This window comes from Haliotis rubra, unplaced genomic scaffold (assembly GCF_003918875.1).
Source record: "Haliotis rubra isolate DU_JTF1 unplaced genomic scaffold, ASM391887v1 Scf202, whole genome shotgun sequence".
NCBI classification, from domain to species: domain Eukaryota; kingdom Metazoa; phylum Mollusca; class Gastropoda; order Lepetellida; family Haliotidae; genus Haliotis; species Haliotis rubra.
The window spans coordinates 102,911-115,468 of record NW_025766026.1 but is presented as its reverse complement, the minus strand read 5'-3'; the positions used below and the strand labels follow the sequence as shown (position 1 = coordinate 115,468).

Below are 12,558 nucleotides of genomic sequence, written 5' to 3'. Positions count from 1 at the left end.
ACATTAAATTTTCATGAACTTACACAGTTAAAAGCAGTTTTCGTTGTTTGCTGGCCCGCTTTATTCAGGATGGAGATGGCCATGGGGTACACATAAAACACACACGGCCGGCTACATTCGTGGCAAGGTGCAGAGACCTGGTTCATGTTGAAGGAAACAGGGAGACGGAAGAGTGAGAATTGGCTGGGTCATCCTTGGTGTACTCCGAAGTCTGCAGTCAGGTACAGTGTGATCCGAGCGTAATTGTAGTAAGGACCAAGCTATTACAATAGAAAAGTTAACGTATTATTATTCTGATATACTTTCAGTGCAGTGGGGTTGCCTAGTAGGGAAAGCGTTCGCTCGTCAGCTTCGATCCCACGTTAGTTCCCCACTCATACTCACTCACTCACTCATTCACTCCATCACTCACTCACTCAATGAATCACTCACTCTTATCAATATTTATTTATTTATTTATTTATTTATTTATTTATTGACTCACTCACTTACTTTCTAATTACATGAGTCTTGAAAATGTTTCCAACTAACCGGCTTTGGCTTAGATATTCGAAATAGAAATGGGACTGTTCGTACGCTGTAGACATACTGTTCTGTTCATCTTCACCTGTACTGCAAAACAGATGAAACGTTAAAGCAAAGGAATAATAACAGTAAATATATGAGACACGTCATGAAAGATACCAAAGACCATGTAGTTTCCCCACTGAGCATCAGCAAAATGTATTTCTTTACAAGTTCATTCCAATTTTCATATTTATTCTGAGGGGAAACATTCCCGATATTGTGGTAATCATATGCAACATATCACCTTCATGTGCAGCAACCGTAAATGTTGACAACAAATGTTTGTCACGCGATTCGATCTCAGGTGTGAGAGCGCGTTACGATTCTGCATCGACTGACACTTGCTTCATAGAGTTAGCTCTCTTTATAAAGATTAAGCGAGATATGATTAAGCGAGACAAAGAGGAAATAGCTTCGAGAGTCCATTACCCTGTAAGGTCAGTGAAGGACGTTTGTATGTTTTTGTTGGTCAGATGGCGTCATTATCCTGCATACACACTGCGGATACTGCTTGTTAAGAAAGGTGTGTGTGTGTGTGTGTGTGTGTGTGTGTGTGTGTGTGTGTGTGTGTGTGTGTGTGTGTGTGTGTGTGTGTGTGTGTGTGTGTGTGTGTGTGTGTGTGTGTGTGTGTGTGTGTGTGTGTGTGTGTGTGTGTCTTCACAGTTCATTGTTCCCCCGTTTTCACGAGAATTTCAATTGTCATGTAATAAACTTTCAGGACAAAAGCTGGGTGCCGAATACTATCGATGTCTATGTGTCTGATGTTAGAAACGAAACCGAAAGTAGCATTACCAACTAATACTGTCGGGCCCATTAGATAAGGGCGGCATTTTAATTTAATGTGTTTCACGTAGACACCGTGATCTAATGTAGGGACGGTCGGTTTAAAATGAAAAACAGTATATAAAAAATGAAACAATATCTGTAACTTTACATCTGCTTTATTTTGCTTGTTTATGAGTGGGTATGTAGAATCTGCATCTGGAAGAGAAGAAAAGACCTCTCTTAAGAACGCTATTTATTCTATTTTCTTTTGTATTCGGGAAATAACAAATGTATATAGCAAAATCATATGTTGTTAAATTTGACGATTTTGAATCCATAACAGAGACAGCGCTGCAACAAGATCATCAGAGAATAGGAAAGAAACATCGAAGCAGGGAACATCAACATAGATCGAATCAGATGTTACTCTCACAAACTTAGACACCTCGGTCATTAGAAATATTCTCTTTAACAACATATAGACAGTGATTACGATTATGATGACAATATATGACAGTGTATTGATAATAAAATGTAAAGAAAGAAGAATGTTAATACCTATCTATTAGCCTTTTTCTGAATTTTTAACAGAAATGATGTTGTCCTACTACTAAGACCTGTTATGGCCAGGCTACACGATAATGTGGACATGATGTTATCATCACAATAATAGTATGTTTCTTCCTATCATTGAGGGTCGACAGGACTGGGTTACCTGTGGTTTAGTAATGCGCGCTTGTGCATGTTAGGAGTTTGTTGGCGGTGGCTAGTATCGTTAGGCCAACCAGCAACTTGACCAATTGCTTCATGTTATATTTTGTCTCATTTGTTTTCATATTATCCCGAAACTTCCAGAATTGGGATATTATGGACACCATTTGAGATGAACCTGCAGGCCCCTGTATGATGTTATGGTCAGTAAACGTCAATAGTACAACACATTAGGATACAACACAACGTCAGGTGTTTATGTCTAAATATGTCAGCAAAACTCCCGACACTGTGCATCCTCTGAATACCAGTTTTATATATGTGAACTCACAAATCTTTGTACCACACTTCAAAACGCCTTGTACAAAACACACACACAAAAAACAACACAAAAAATAGTAAAATCGTTAAATTATGTTTACAGCATTCTTTTGAATGACAACACGAGAGAACACCTAACATGTACACGTCTGTTCCTTCTTGGAACTCAGACCTATAATCTCAACCAAACGTATTTAGTTTGTATTGTTGATTAATAACGTAAGTGATTTTTAAGTGATAATACATATTATATCCCAACACGAGCTGGATTCGACGTTCTGGTGATTTCGACGATTGCATTGCACGCGCTATATCGGGGGAATACGTGTGCAATCGGAGTGCACAAGCAGTTTCACTGGTAGGGCGGGTGCCCAGTCGCTGTCGTGAGAAGTTTTATTGACAATGGAAATCCGGAAGTAAAGTTATATAAAAAGCAAACAAACATCAATATTATTTACCCGAGATCATTTAATACCACTTCAGATGCAAAATCAGTTGCCTTTATAACAAATAATAGCAAGCGAAAATTCAGTAAGATCAGTCGTCTGCTGGTGACAGGCAATATATAAATAGGAAGCCACGTGATCACAACACTCCCTCGCAGTGCGGAGCAAAAAGTATTTGTCATCGTCGAAATCCCATACAAAATACCCGGATGTTACGAGCGGAACACTTGATATGTTTGTGTGAAGTAGATGAATATATCCTTTATCACTCAAGGTTAGAAAAATACAAACTTTAAATGATATTACAGATAAAAAATACGTTTTTGTCTTACATCGTCGAAAACCCCTGACACCGGGATAAATGTTGAATTATGCACATACAGTATTAACAATGTGATGTATTTAAATGACGATGTTCTTTTAAGTGTAAGGATTAATAGATACAGCGCTATGCTGATTTACGTACAGTGTGAATCTTGTCAGTTGTTAATTAAATCGAGATATCCTGTCGGTTATCTCCCAATTGACAGACACCCAGTTATCAGACACCCATTTGACAGACACTGAACTGGAAGGTTAATGAGGGTAACACCTACGGGTATAATGGAACAGTCCACTGTCTAGTGAGTAGAGCAGGGTAAGCCTGAAACAGGTTCGTTACTGAGCAGTTTGATTGTGGGTAAATAGAACTTGGTTATGATTAAATTATAAATGATTTGTCTTCTCAAATTGATTTTACTATCAATTACTATCAAAAATTAAAAAAAACCCAGCTTTGTCATTGAGAGGTTTGATTGTGTTAATTGATAGAAAAGACCCCTCCCAATAATAGGATATGTACAACAGAAGTTAACTGAGAAAACGTTTTGTTGGAGAGATATAGATCTGTACATATTTGAAAACATTCTGATTTGCAGTAAATGAAACACCTGCATTGCCATGTAAGATCAGATTAATACCAATCAGTGTTCTAATTTTAACAATACTTTCTAAAGATTGTAACAGTTTATGTCTTTGGGTAGTATACAATGGACATTCAAGGAAGTAATGAAAAACATTCTCACATCCATGGCCACATTCACATGATGCGTCTTAAATAAATCGTAATTAAGTGGGCTTGTCTTGTATCTTAATATTGTGTGCAAAACACATAACTTCTTTATTCCTTATGAATAATATTTAGGTTCACATGTGTCTTTTTGATTTATATGATACAACCGTGTCGCAATTTCTAATAGCTAAGCTAATGTTTTCAATATGATGATGCCGACTCGCGTTAGACTAGAAGGTTAAACTGAAATGTTTATAAAAATAAACTGTTTTAATATTGCAGCAATAAAAATTCAAATAACTGTCTTTTAGTCCATCTTTCAAAATAAATAACCTAGCTTCAGTTTGTTCCTGTGTTTTTATTTGGACTATTCCATTATAATGTGTAGGTAACAGGTAGTAGATACTCTGTTCACTGAACCGTAAATGTTGTTGTTTTAAGGTGTCTGCGAACTGGCTGTCTGCGAAATGGGAGGACACCATCCTGTCACACCAAACGTCAGACCATGCTGTAGAGCTATTTAACCGTCTCTCTTTATATATTTAACTGCTGATGGTTTCACCGCATATTAATAATGTAATGTACATCCCAGGGGCTATTTAAAACTGTACTAGTGCATGGTTTAGATATCATGTATACCTCAAGAGAAAGAATAACAGAATTTAAACTTACTGAGAAGAGTTCAATAGTTAGTAAATCACAAGCTTTATTGCGGTGTATATCTACGCCCTGAGACAATGATGATTACCTTTTTTTGAGTTTCAAAGCTGTTGTTATGTATGATCCACAGGTCCTGCTATACGCGCAGTAAACTGTCGAAAACATGACTTCACATCTGTCGTCGTCTCATCGGAAACAATTGTCCACTTGGCTGGGAGGAAACAAACAGTTCAAACTCCTCTACAGCACTGCAACTGATGAATGTGGAGCCTCTGCATTCCACTCCAAATGTGACAACTTAGGAGCAACTGTGACGGTTGCACGTAATACCGCTGGATGGGTGTTTGGAGGCTACACCAATGTAAGCTGGGGTGTAACGTCGTCTTCTTATTCCTACGATGACAGAGCATTTCTCTTCAGGCTTGACAGAGATGGATCTTTTCAACCCAAGAAGTACAGGCTAAAAGATGAACACGAAAAAAGGGCGATATGCCAGAAATCATCTTGTGGTCCTTATTTTGGTGAAGACCTACTTTTTTTAAATGAGGGTCCTTATCAGAAGAAAGATGGGTTTTTCCCATGTAAAACAGCAAGTAAACACGGGGCGGACTATGACATGGCTGGCGACACAGCAACAGATTTCACAGGGAATGATCTCGAGCTGTCGGCAATTGATGTTTACAAGGTCCAAGGTAAGGGGACGTTGAGGAAACAATAACTGAAACAATAACTAGATAATAATGCATATACTTTCACATTCAACAGTCAATGTTGTCCAGGAATGTGAGTAAAAATCATTCGGATGAATCCATCCAGAAGAGTTGAAATGTTTTGTAGGAAATAAAATTTTGAATAAGCGCAGTTCAGAAAACCCATCGATTAGATTTGTCATCAAAACCAAAATTAATGACAGCATGTCTAATAGCATGTTTAGTTTGTCTTCTTGAACTGTCTCGTTGGAGTGGAGTGTTCCACCATTTCTTTTTTACCTAGGGGTGTCAGGTTCTTGATGTCTTGAAGACAATACTATTTCAACCGTGTGTTTGTGCGCGCGCGTGTGTGAGTTGGTGCGAGTAAAGATGTGTGTGAGGTAGGGGTTGGGATGGCGTGAGTGTGCGTGTGCGTGTGCGTTGAACTGACAGAGGTAGAAGTAAGTTTTTTCTAGAATAAAATTCGTTTCAGTAAAATGAACGCTGCAATACATGGAGTTAATTCAACATATCCTATGGGGTTGACATCCAAATCTCAGTATTTTTCTTTATAAAAATAATCTTGGCATTAAAAACAAGCTAGATGAGGTATTTGGCCAGATAGAATATAGTGTCTGTCATGTCAAATTGTTCACTTACTTTTTCCAACTACCAATAGAGGTAAAGTCAATACTTATGAACAGAGAAACCAAATCAAGATCTGTTCAACACATTTATTAAACAGTTAACACCAATTCAAAATGAATTTGTGAAAATGGATAACTAATATACTGTAAATGATATATTATCTCAATGTTCATTAACAACTCAACTGAACGCTTCAACACTGACTGAACAGTTTTCTTAGTCCAAAGAAGACACAACAAGTGTAACCAGTGAGCCAGATGAATTATGAATCATTTTACGACCTCATCAAACAGAAATACGATTGTTTTATAGTTTAAAATTAAAATTTGTAAATGCCCTTTCTTATGAAAGAAGGAATTGGAATTACGTGTAACCATAGTTGTTTGTTGTGTCTCTTTTCACTTTCACACGAGAAACTTCGGATGGGTTGAAAGGTAGGTAAATGTCTGAATAGGTTGATGACTCATGTTTCGGTTTGGTACTTACGCTAATAAACTAATAACAATAGCATACTAGTAATGTTGGTTTTGAAATCCCAACCTTACCTTGGTGCACATTATTATTTGACAATTCTGTGGACAGCAAATGAACCTTTTTCTTAAGATTTGCAGATTGCAAAAGGGAATTTTCCTGTGCGTGATCGATTGTTTTTTCAGTTACCCCATATCTTGCCTTATATATGGCTGCTTGCGCTATCCAATTTTATTAGGAATGATAGTTTTCGAAACATGGAATCGGGATTTGAACACATTATGATACACACAGCACTAAAACAGACAGGGATGAGTGAGTTTGTTTTATTTTATTTTACTCCAGCAATATCACGGCGGGGGACCCCAGAAATGGGCTTCACATTGTAGCCATGTGGGGAATCGAACCCGGTCTTCGGCGAACGCTTTAACCACTAGGCAACCCCACCGCCTCTAATAGACAGGAAACCCTCATAATCATTGTTAACGTAGACATCGAAACACATGCCGAAAATGTTTTTCTATATTCTTATCTGTTTGTTCTTTTTCTTGCTGAAGACGCAAATGTGGAGTTCGATGATCCGTGGCGAAACATCGGCAATGCAGACCACGGGGTTAGTATATGCCTTAAAGACACTCATCTGCTATTGTTACATTATGTCTCTATCCCAGTCTACGAGATTCCACGAGATCCCACGAGATTGTTAATGTCGCTAATCACATGTACGGTTTCACTGTACATAAACATATTCATGTACATGCCTACTTCAAGTTTTTCAGAATTATTCACGGGAGTTTTACAGGTCAGCCACCATTTGCGAAAAAATTGATGTTGAAATAATTATATATATATAGCTTAATAACTATATTGTGCACGTGGATTGAGGTACATTATCGCAATATGTTAACCAGAAGTTGATGACACAACTTGAGAGATACTGTCCCGTGGAAGAGGCGAAACTGGACCATGTCAATCTGTTGCTTGTGGGTGCAGTAGGAAGTGGCAAATCGAGCTATTTCAACACCATCAACTCAATGTTCAAAGGTCACGTGACTGGTCAGGCGAGGAGTGGTAGTACCACACACAGTCTCACGCAAGGGGTACGTATTTAAGAAATCAGTTGCAGATTTGCGGACAATGCTCTGTCGAAGTTGAGGGACATATGCAAACATTTTGATTTATCCGAGGGCCAAAACAACCGCAAAATGTTAAATATGCAGGGAACAAGTTTTGCTTCGAGACTACCGTATGTTCGACATATGAATGAAGAAACTATTCTTTTTATAATAGTAGAAAAGGTAGAAATCAATTAAAATTGCGGGGAGATATAGTCAACGCCTCGTCTGTCTGTCTCTCTGTCCGTCCGTCCGTAATCACTTCGTTTCCGGAGCACAACTTGAAAACCATTCAATATCTTTCAACAAAACATGGCTGATATATCAAACAGATTCCGACGTGGTGGCTTTCGCTATTTGCAGACTTATAAAAATTGTGTTTTTTCCTTTGAGTTTGATATTGGTGTATGCCTGACATAGAAGTAGAATTTACTAATTTCAAGTCCATGTTATTGTTTTGATAGCTCAATAACTACTTTTACATGCCTACAGACAGATTAGATAGAAATTCTCTCTAAAGTTGGACTGTAAGTAACTGTGAGAAGATTTGTTCTTTTAACTTTGTTGGGGTCAGGAGGGATTTCAACTTTTATTGAATCTGTAATATAAAATATTAAATTCAAATGCTCAGTTCTTGACTCTGTGGTACCCGAGAGCCTTTGCTCCGTAACAGTGAATGCAGAAATATAAAATTACAATGATGAATGAATGAAGGTTTTTATCAGAGGAATGTAGGAAACTTCATTTTGTCATTTGAATTTACCCATGGTAACTCCATGTAGATCTGATATCTTGGTTAACCTGTTCTTGTCATGTAAGTTGAAACACAGATCGTAGGTAGTTTCCCGATGCCGGGGATCGTTGCTCATTATTTCAATCACTGGTTTGGAAAATTCATCCAAGATTTGACAGTTAACACTATTACAATTCTGACCACTGCTTGCAGCAGAGTGAAACCGTATTCATGTGAAACTTTATGCTATAGTTTGTAAAGCGACTATGTACACACCAATGCTCATCCTCTATAATCTCCAGGGTATACGTTACGATAAATCTCCACTATACTTTGGTTGCACATACGGCTTGGCCCGATAATTTTATTACCTCCCTTTTCTGGCCCGCATTCTCACAGTAGCCTATCGGCTAAGCCGCCGTTACAACCGAGCTTGCCAGTGTCAACAAAATAGCGATCGCAGCCGCGAAGGTTTGTGCGCAGTGCGACTCAGATGTTTGGAGAAATTATACAGACAAATTGACAGGTCCGAAACGTTAAAAATATATATGCAAGAACTCCTCTTCCTCTTTCAGAGTACCTCTGCATAATTTGTATTGCCAAGTTTAATCGGTTAGATTATTTAAGAAGCGAAAGTTGTGATTTGTAAGCTCACCTTCCCAGCGTAGACACCCGATTGGGTAAAAGCTAGCCAAGGGAGGTAATAAAATCATCGGGCCGAGCTGTAGATGCAACCAGGGTATAGTGGAGATTTATCGGAACATATACCCTGGAGATTTTCGAGGATGACCAATGCTTGCTTTTCGGTGTTCTTCGTAGGTCCATTATGTTTTCCGAATTACATAGTTCAAGGTTTACAAAGTGAGGTCGAAGTCTGGCACGCCGCTGAAGTTCCGTCTGTGTGACACACGAGGATTGAAGGGGGACAATGGGATGAAGCCCGAGGATCTGGTGGCATTTCTCGATGGACACGTTGAGAATGGATTTCAGGTTGTGTATTAGTACGCTTTGTGTAACTGAGTGAGTGAGTTGACGTTTGGGGTCACTTCAGCATCATTTCAGCCACATTTTGACTAGAACATGCTGCACTTTATTAACCTGGCGCAAAGGAACAGTAATTTATAAAGCTATTGCCAGAGTCTAAAGAAATATCTACTTTGATGATATTTAGCTCTATGTAGAAGATACTTCCATATACGTAGACGATACGTATAATTACATTTACATCGAAAATACTTTCATTCACGTAGCAGGTACTTTCATCTGTGTACAAGAGATCAACACAGATGATAATTTCATTGGGAAGTTGAGACCCTTGAAGCATATAGTACAAACATATATAGTATTATTATATTTGGCAACATGTTGATTGTTGATTTCTATTTGTCCTTTTGGGATACTTTTGCACCTAAGTGAAATCATTTCAAATTGTCCAACTATCAGCGTTGTAATATAAAAGAATAGATTCAAGTATCATCTACGCAGATGCTCTTCTTTTGTTTGTGGCACTACTACGCTTCCATAGAAATATCTCTGGTAACATGTCACGGATTTGTACCTGAAACCATTGTGAACGTTATGAGAACAAACTATACGCGGAGGATAGGGGATTTACTGTACATCTGTTACATGCACTGTACCTCTGTATGATTTACATCCACCCCACTGGATGCAGGCGATTGTTGGCGATACTAGTCAGGACTAGGGCTATCCATAGAGGTATTGTTCTTCTTTATCTGAATCTTCATCGGACCCTTTACCGCAAGAACATATTATCAACCCGAGCTGCAATCACTTTACCATTAGGAGCTTGATTGCTGCACTAGGTGCAAGTATAATTTTTGTATTCAGTTTAACCCATTAACCAAGTTGGGTCCAGAGACAAGAGGCTACAGGAAATCTCCATCTTTTGAAGACACAGCTCACTGTGTTGTGTTCGTCGTTGACGCCTCTACTGTGGACGTATTTTCGGACAAGATCCTAGAGGTTGTGAAAGAGTTTCAGGAATCTGCAAATGCTCGAGGTATTGTAGACCAGATAACCATTGTAAAATAATGTATGCGTAAAATGTGTGTTGTAGCAGTGTTGCAAAAAATATCAAGATGGCAGTGTTCCCTCAAAAAAGTATTAAAAAAAATCTTCTCATGATCGTCAATCGGGGTAGCATACCCAAGTTGTCATCACAGTCTCAGATGCTTTTAGCTGCTTTGTGAAAGGGTTATTCGAACAAATCTAAGAAACCACAGATATGCTTCATCATCAGTATGGAACGCGACTAAAGAATTAGATGCAAGTCACGCCTTCTGAGCGTGGTTATCCATTCAGCTACCCTCCGCCGCCAGCGTTAGTTTACTTGATCTGACGTGTGACGCACGCTATTGGTAGAATCAAGGCAGGAATTGGAATATAATAGCAAGCTGTTAAGTGAATCATATTATTGTCAGAACGATATGTACCTTCTCTTGTGACACTGTTCTGGACTTTCGCTATTATTGATTGACACATTTAGATGTTCATAATGATGTTTATTTCACACATTTTAGATGTTCATAATGATGTCTTATTTCACACATTTCGCACTTTGTGTGAAAGAAATGTTAAAATGATCTGAAATATGACATGCTGGTATGTATTATTTCTGTATAAGGAGATCGGTACGTTCGGGATGGACATGTGCCACTGTGCCACTTTGACTGGTTTGAATAGGGAGTCAGGGTAATCGATGAGTTAGTCGTGTAAGACGCAGCAGATCTGCAGAATTACGTCCCACTAGGCACGACAGAAACCAAATATTTGTTTTCGAATCCTGGTTGTCCCCGATAAAAATCCTGGCATTTTAACGGCAAACGTCCAAGCTCTCCGTACTCGTGGTTTTCACTTAAGCAGTACACGTCCAAGACCTCCGTACTCGTGGTTTTCACTTAAGCAGCAAACGTCCAAGACCTCCGTACTCGTGGTGTTCATTTAAGCAGCAAACGTCCAAGCACTCCGTACTCGTGGTTTTCACTTAAGCGGCAAACGTCCAAGACCTCCGTACTCTTGATGTTCATTTGAGTGGTAAACGTCCAAGCACTCCGTACTCGTGATGTTCACTTAAGCAGCAAACGTCCAAGACCTTCGTACTCGTGGTTTTCACTTAAGCGGTAAACGTCCAAGACCTCCGTACTCGTGGTGTTCATTTAAGCAGTAAACGTCTAAGCACTCTGTACTCGTGGTGTTCACTTGAGCGTAAAACGTCCAAGCTCTCCGTACTCTTGATGTTCATTTAAGCGGTAAACGTCCACGCACTAGGTAATCGTGGTGTTCACTTTTGCGGTACACCAGACCTCCGCACTCGTACACGTCAAGAAACCTCCGTACTTCGTGCTGTTCACTTAAGCAGCAAACGTCCAAGACCGCCGTACTCGTGGTGTTCACTTAAGCGGTAAACGTCCAAGATCTCCGTACTCGTGGTGTTCACTTAAGCGGTAAACGTCCAAGATATCCGTACTCGTGGTGTTCACTTAAGCGGTAAACGTCCAAGACCTCCGTACTTGTGGTGTTCACTTAAGCGGTAAACGTCCAGGACCTCCTGATTTTCATCCTACATGAAGCTGGCATACCGTGGTGTAGCTGAAACAGTATTAGAAGACGCGTTAAACCAAACACATTCACTCATTCCTGAAGTGTCAGCAATTTGCATAACACCCTCTTTTCTGTACTTCGTGCAGGTGTGCCTCAGGTTGTTCTGCTGACCAAGGTGGACAAGGTCTGTCCTGTTCTGGACAAAGACTTGTCGGGTCTCTTCAAAACCATCACCGTGTCTGATCTCGTTGACACGGTTGCCCAGATGTTTGGTATCCCGCGGAGCTGTGTTCTGCCAATCAAGAACTATGAGAAGGAAACAGAACTTGATGTACGCGTGGATGTTCCAGCTCTGCTGAGTCTCCAACAGATTCTGCGTCTGGCAGATGATTATCTGTATTATCATGTCGATCAAAATGATAACTGAAATGTATACCGTTCCCGAGTGTGTGCATCCTTTGACCTGTGAATGATGCTTACTAGAAGACTAGAAGTGAGAACATTTTAATATTTTAACAGTTTTATGCTTGCCTTATGTCTTGTAGCAGTTGCTCATGGTACTGTCCTCCATCTAACGGTACACGAACACGTTACGCTTGCTATAATAATATTGGCATATATATCACATATAACATTCTTACTATCGTAGTTAATTGTGAGTCATTAGAACCTTTACTGAAATTTCATTCTGTTGCGAAAAGGGGATAAGGCTCGAATGAATTAGTTTCAGCACATGTCTATTAACCCTAAACTGTTTATTTGTATGATTCAGTACACACATTCCTCTTATTAAAACAGTGTATTTTAGCGGCTGATG

At 39.2% G+C, this 12,558-nt stretch overlaps 1 protein-coding gene across 3 annotated transcripts; it reads left to right on the top strand.

Moving 5' to 3' along the window:
• Window positions 1–904: 904 nt before the first annotated feature.
• On the top strand, window positions 905–12,183 carry LOC124275741 (interferon-induced protein 44-like). 3 transcript variants are annotated; one of them, XM_046711391.1, is made up of 7 exons: window positions 905–1,004; window positions 4,652–5,213; window positions 6,887–6,942; window positions 7,241–7,429; window positions 9,024–9,167; window positions 10,029–10,200; window positions 11,888–12,183. In XM_046711391.1, the coding sequence occupies exons 2-7, from the start codon at window positions 4,685–4,687 to the stop codon at window positions 12,166–12,168; spliced, it is 1,371 nt and encodes a 456-aa protein (XP_046567347.1). In that variant the 5' UTR covers window positions 905–1,004; window positions 4,652–4,684; the 3' UTR covers window positions 12,169–12,183. The 3 variants fall into 3 exon arrangements, with proteins under 3 accessions (XP_046567347.1, XP_046567348.1, XP_046567349.1); XM_046711392.1 differs by having other exon boundaries at window positions 918–999; XM_046711393.1 differs by lacking the exon at window positions 905–1,004 and adding an exon at window positions 1,945–2,004.
• Window positions 12,184–12,558: the final 375 nt, after the last annotated feature.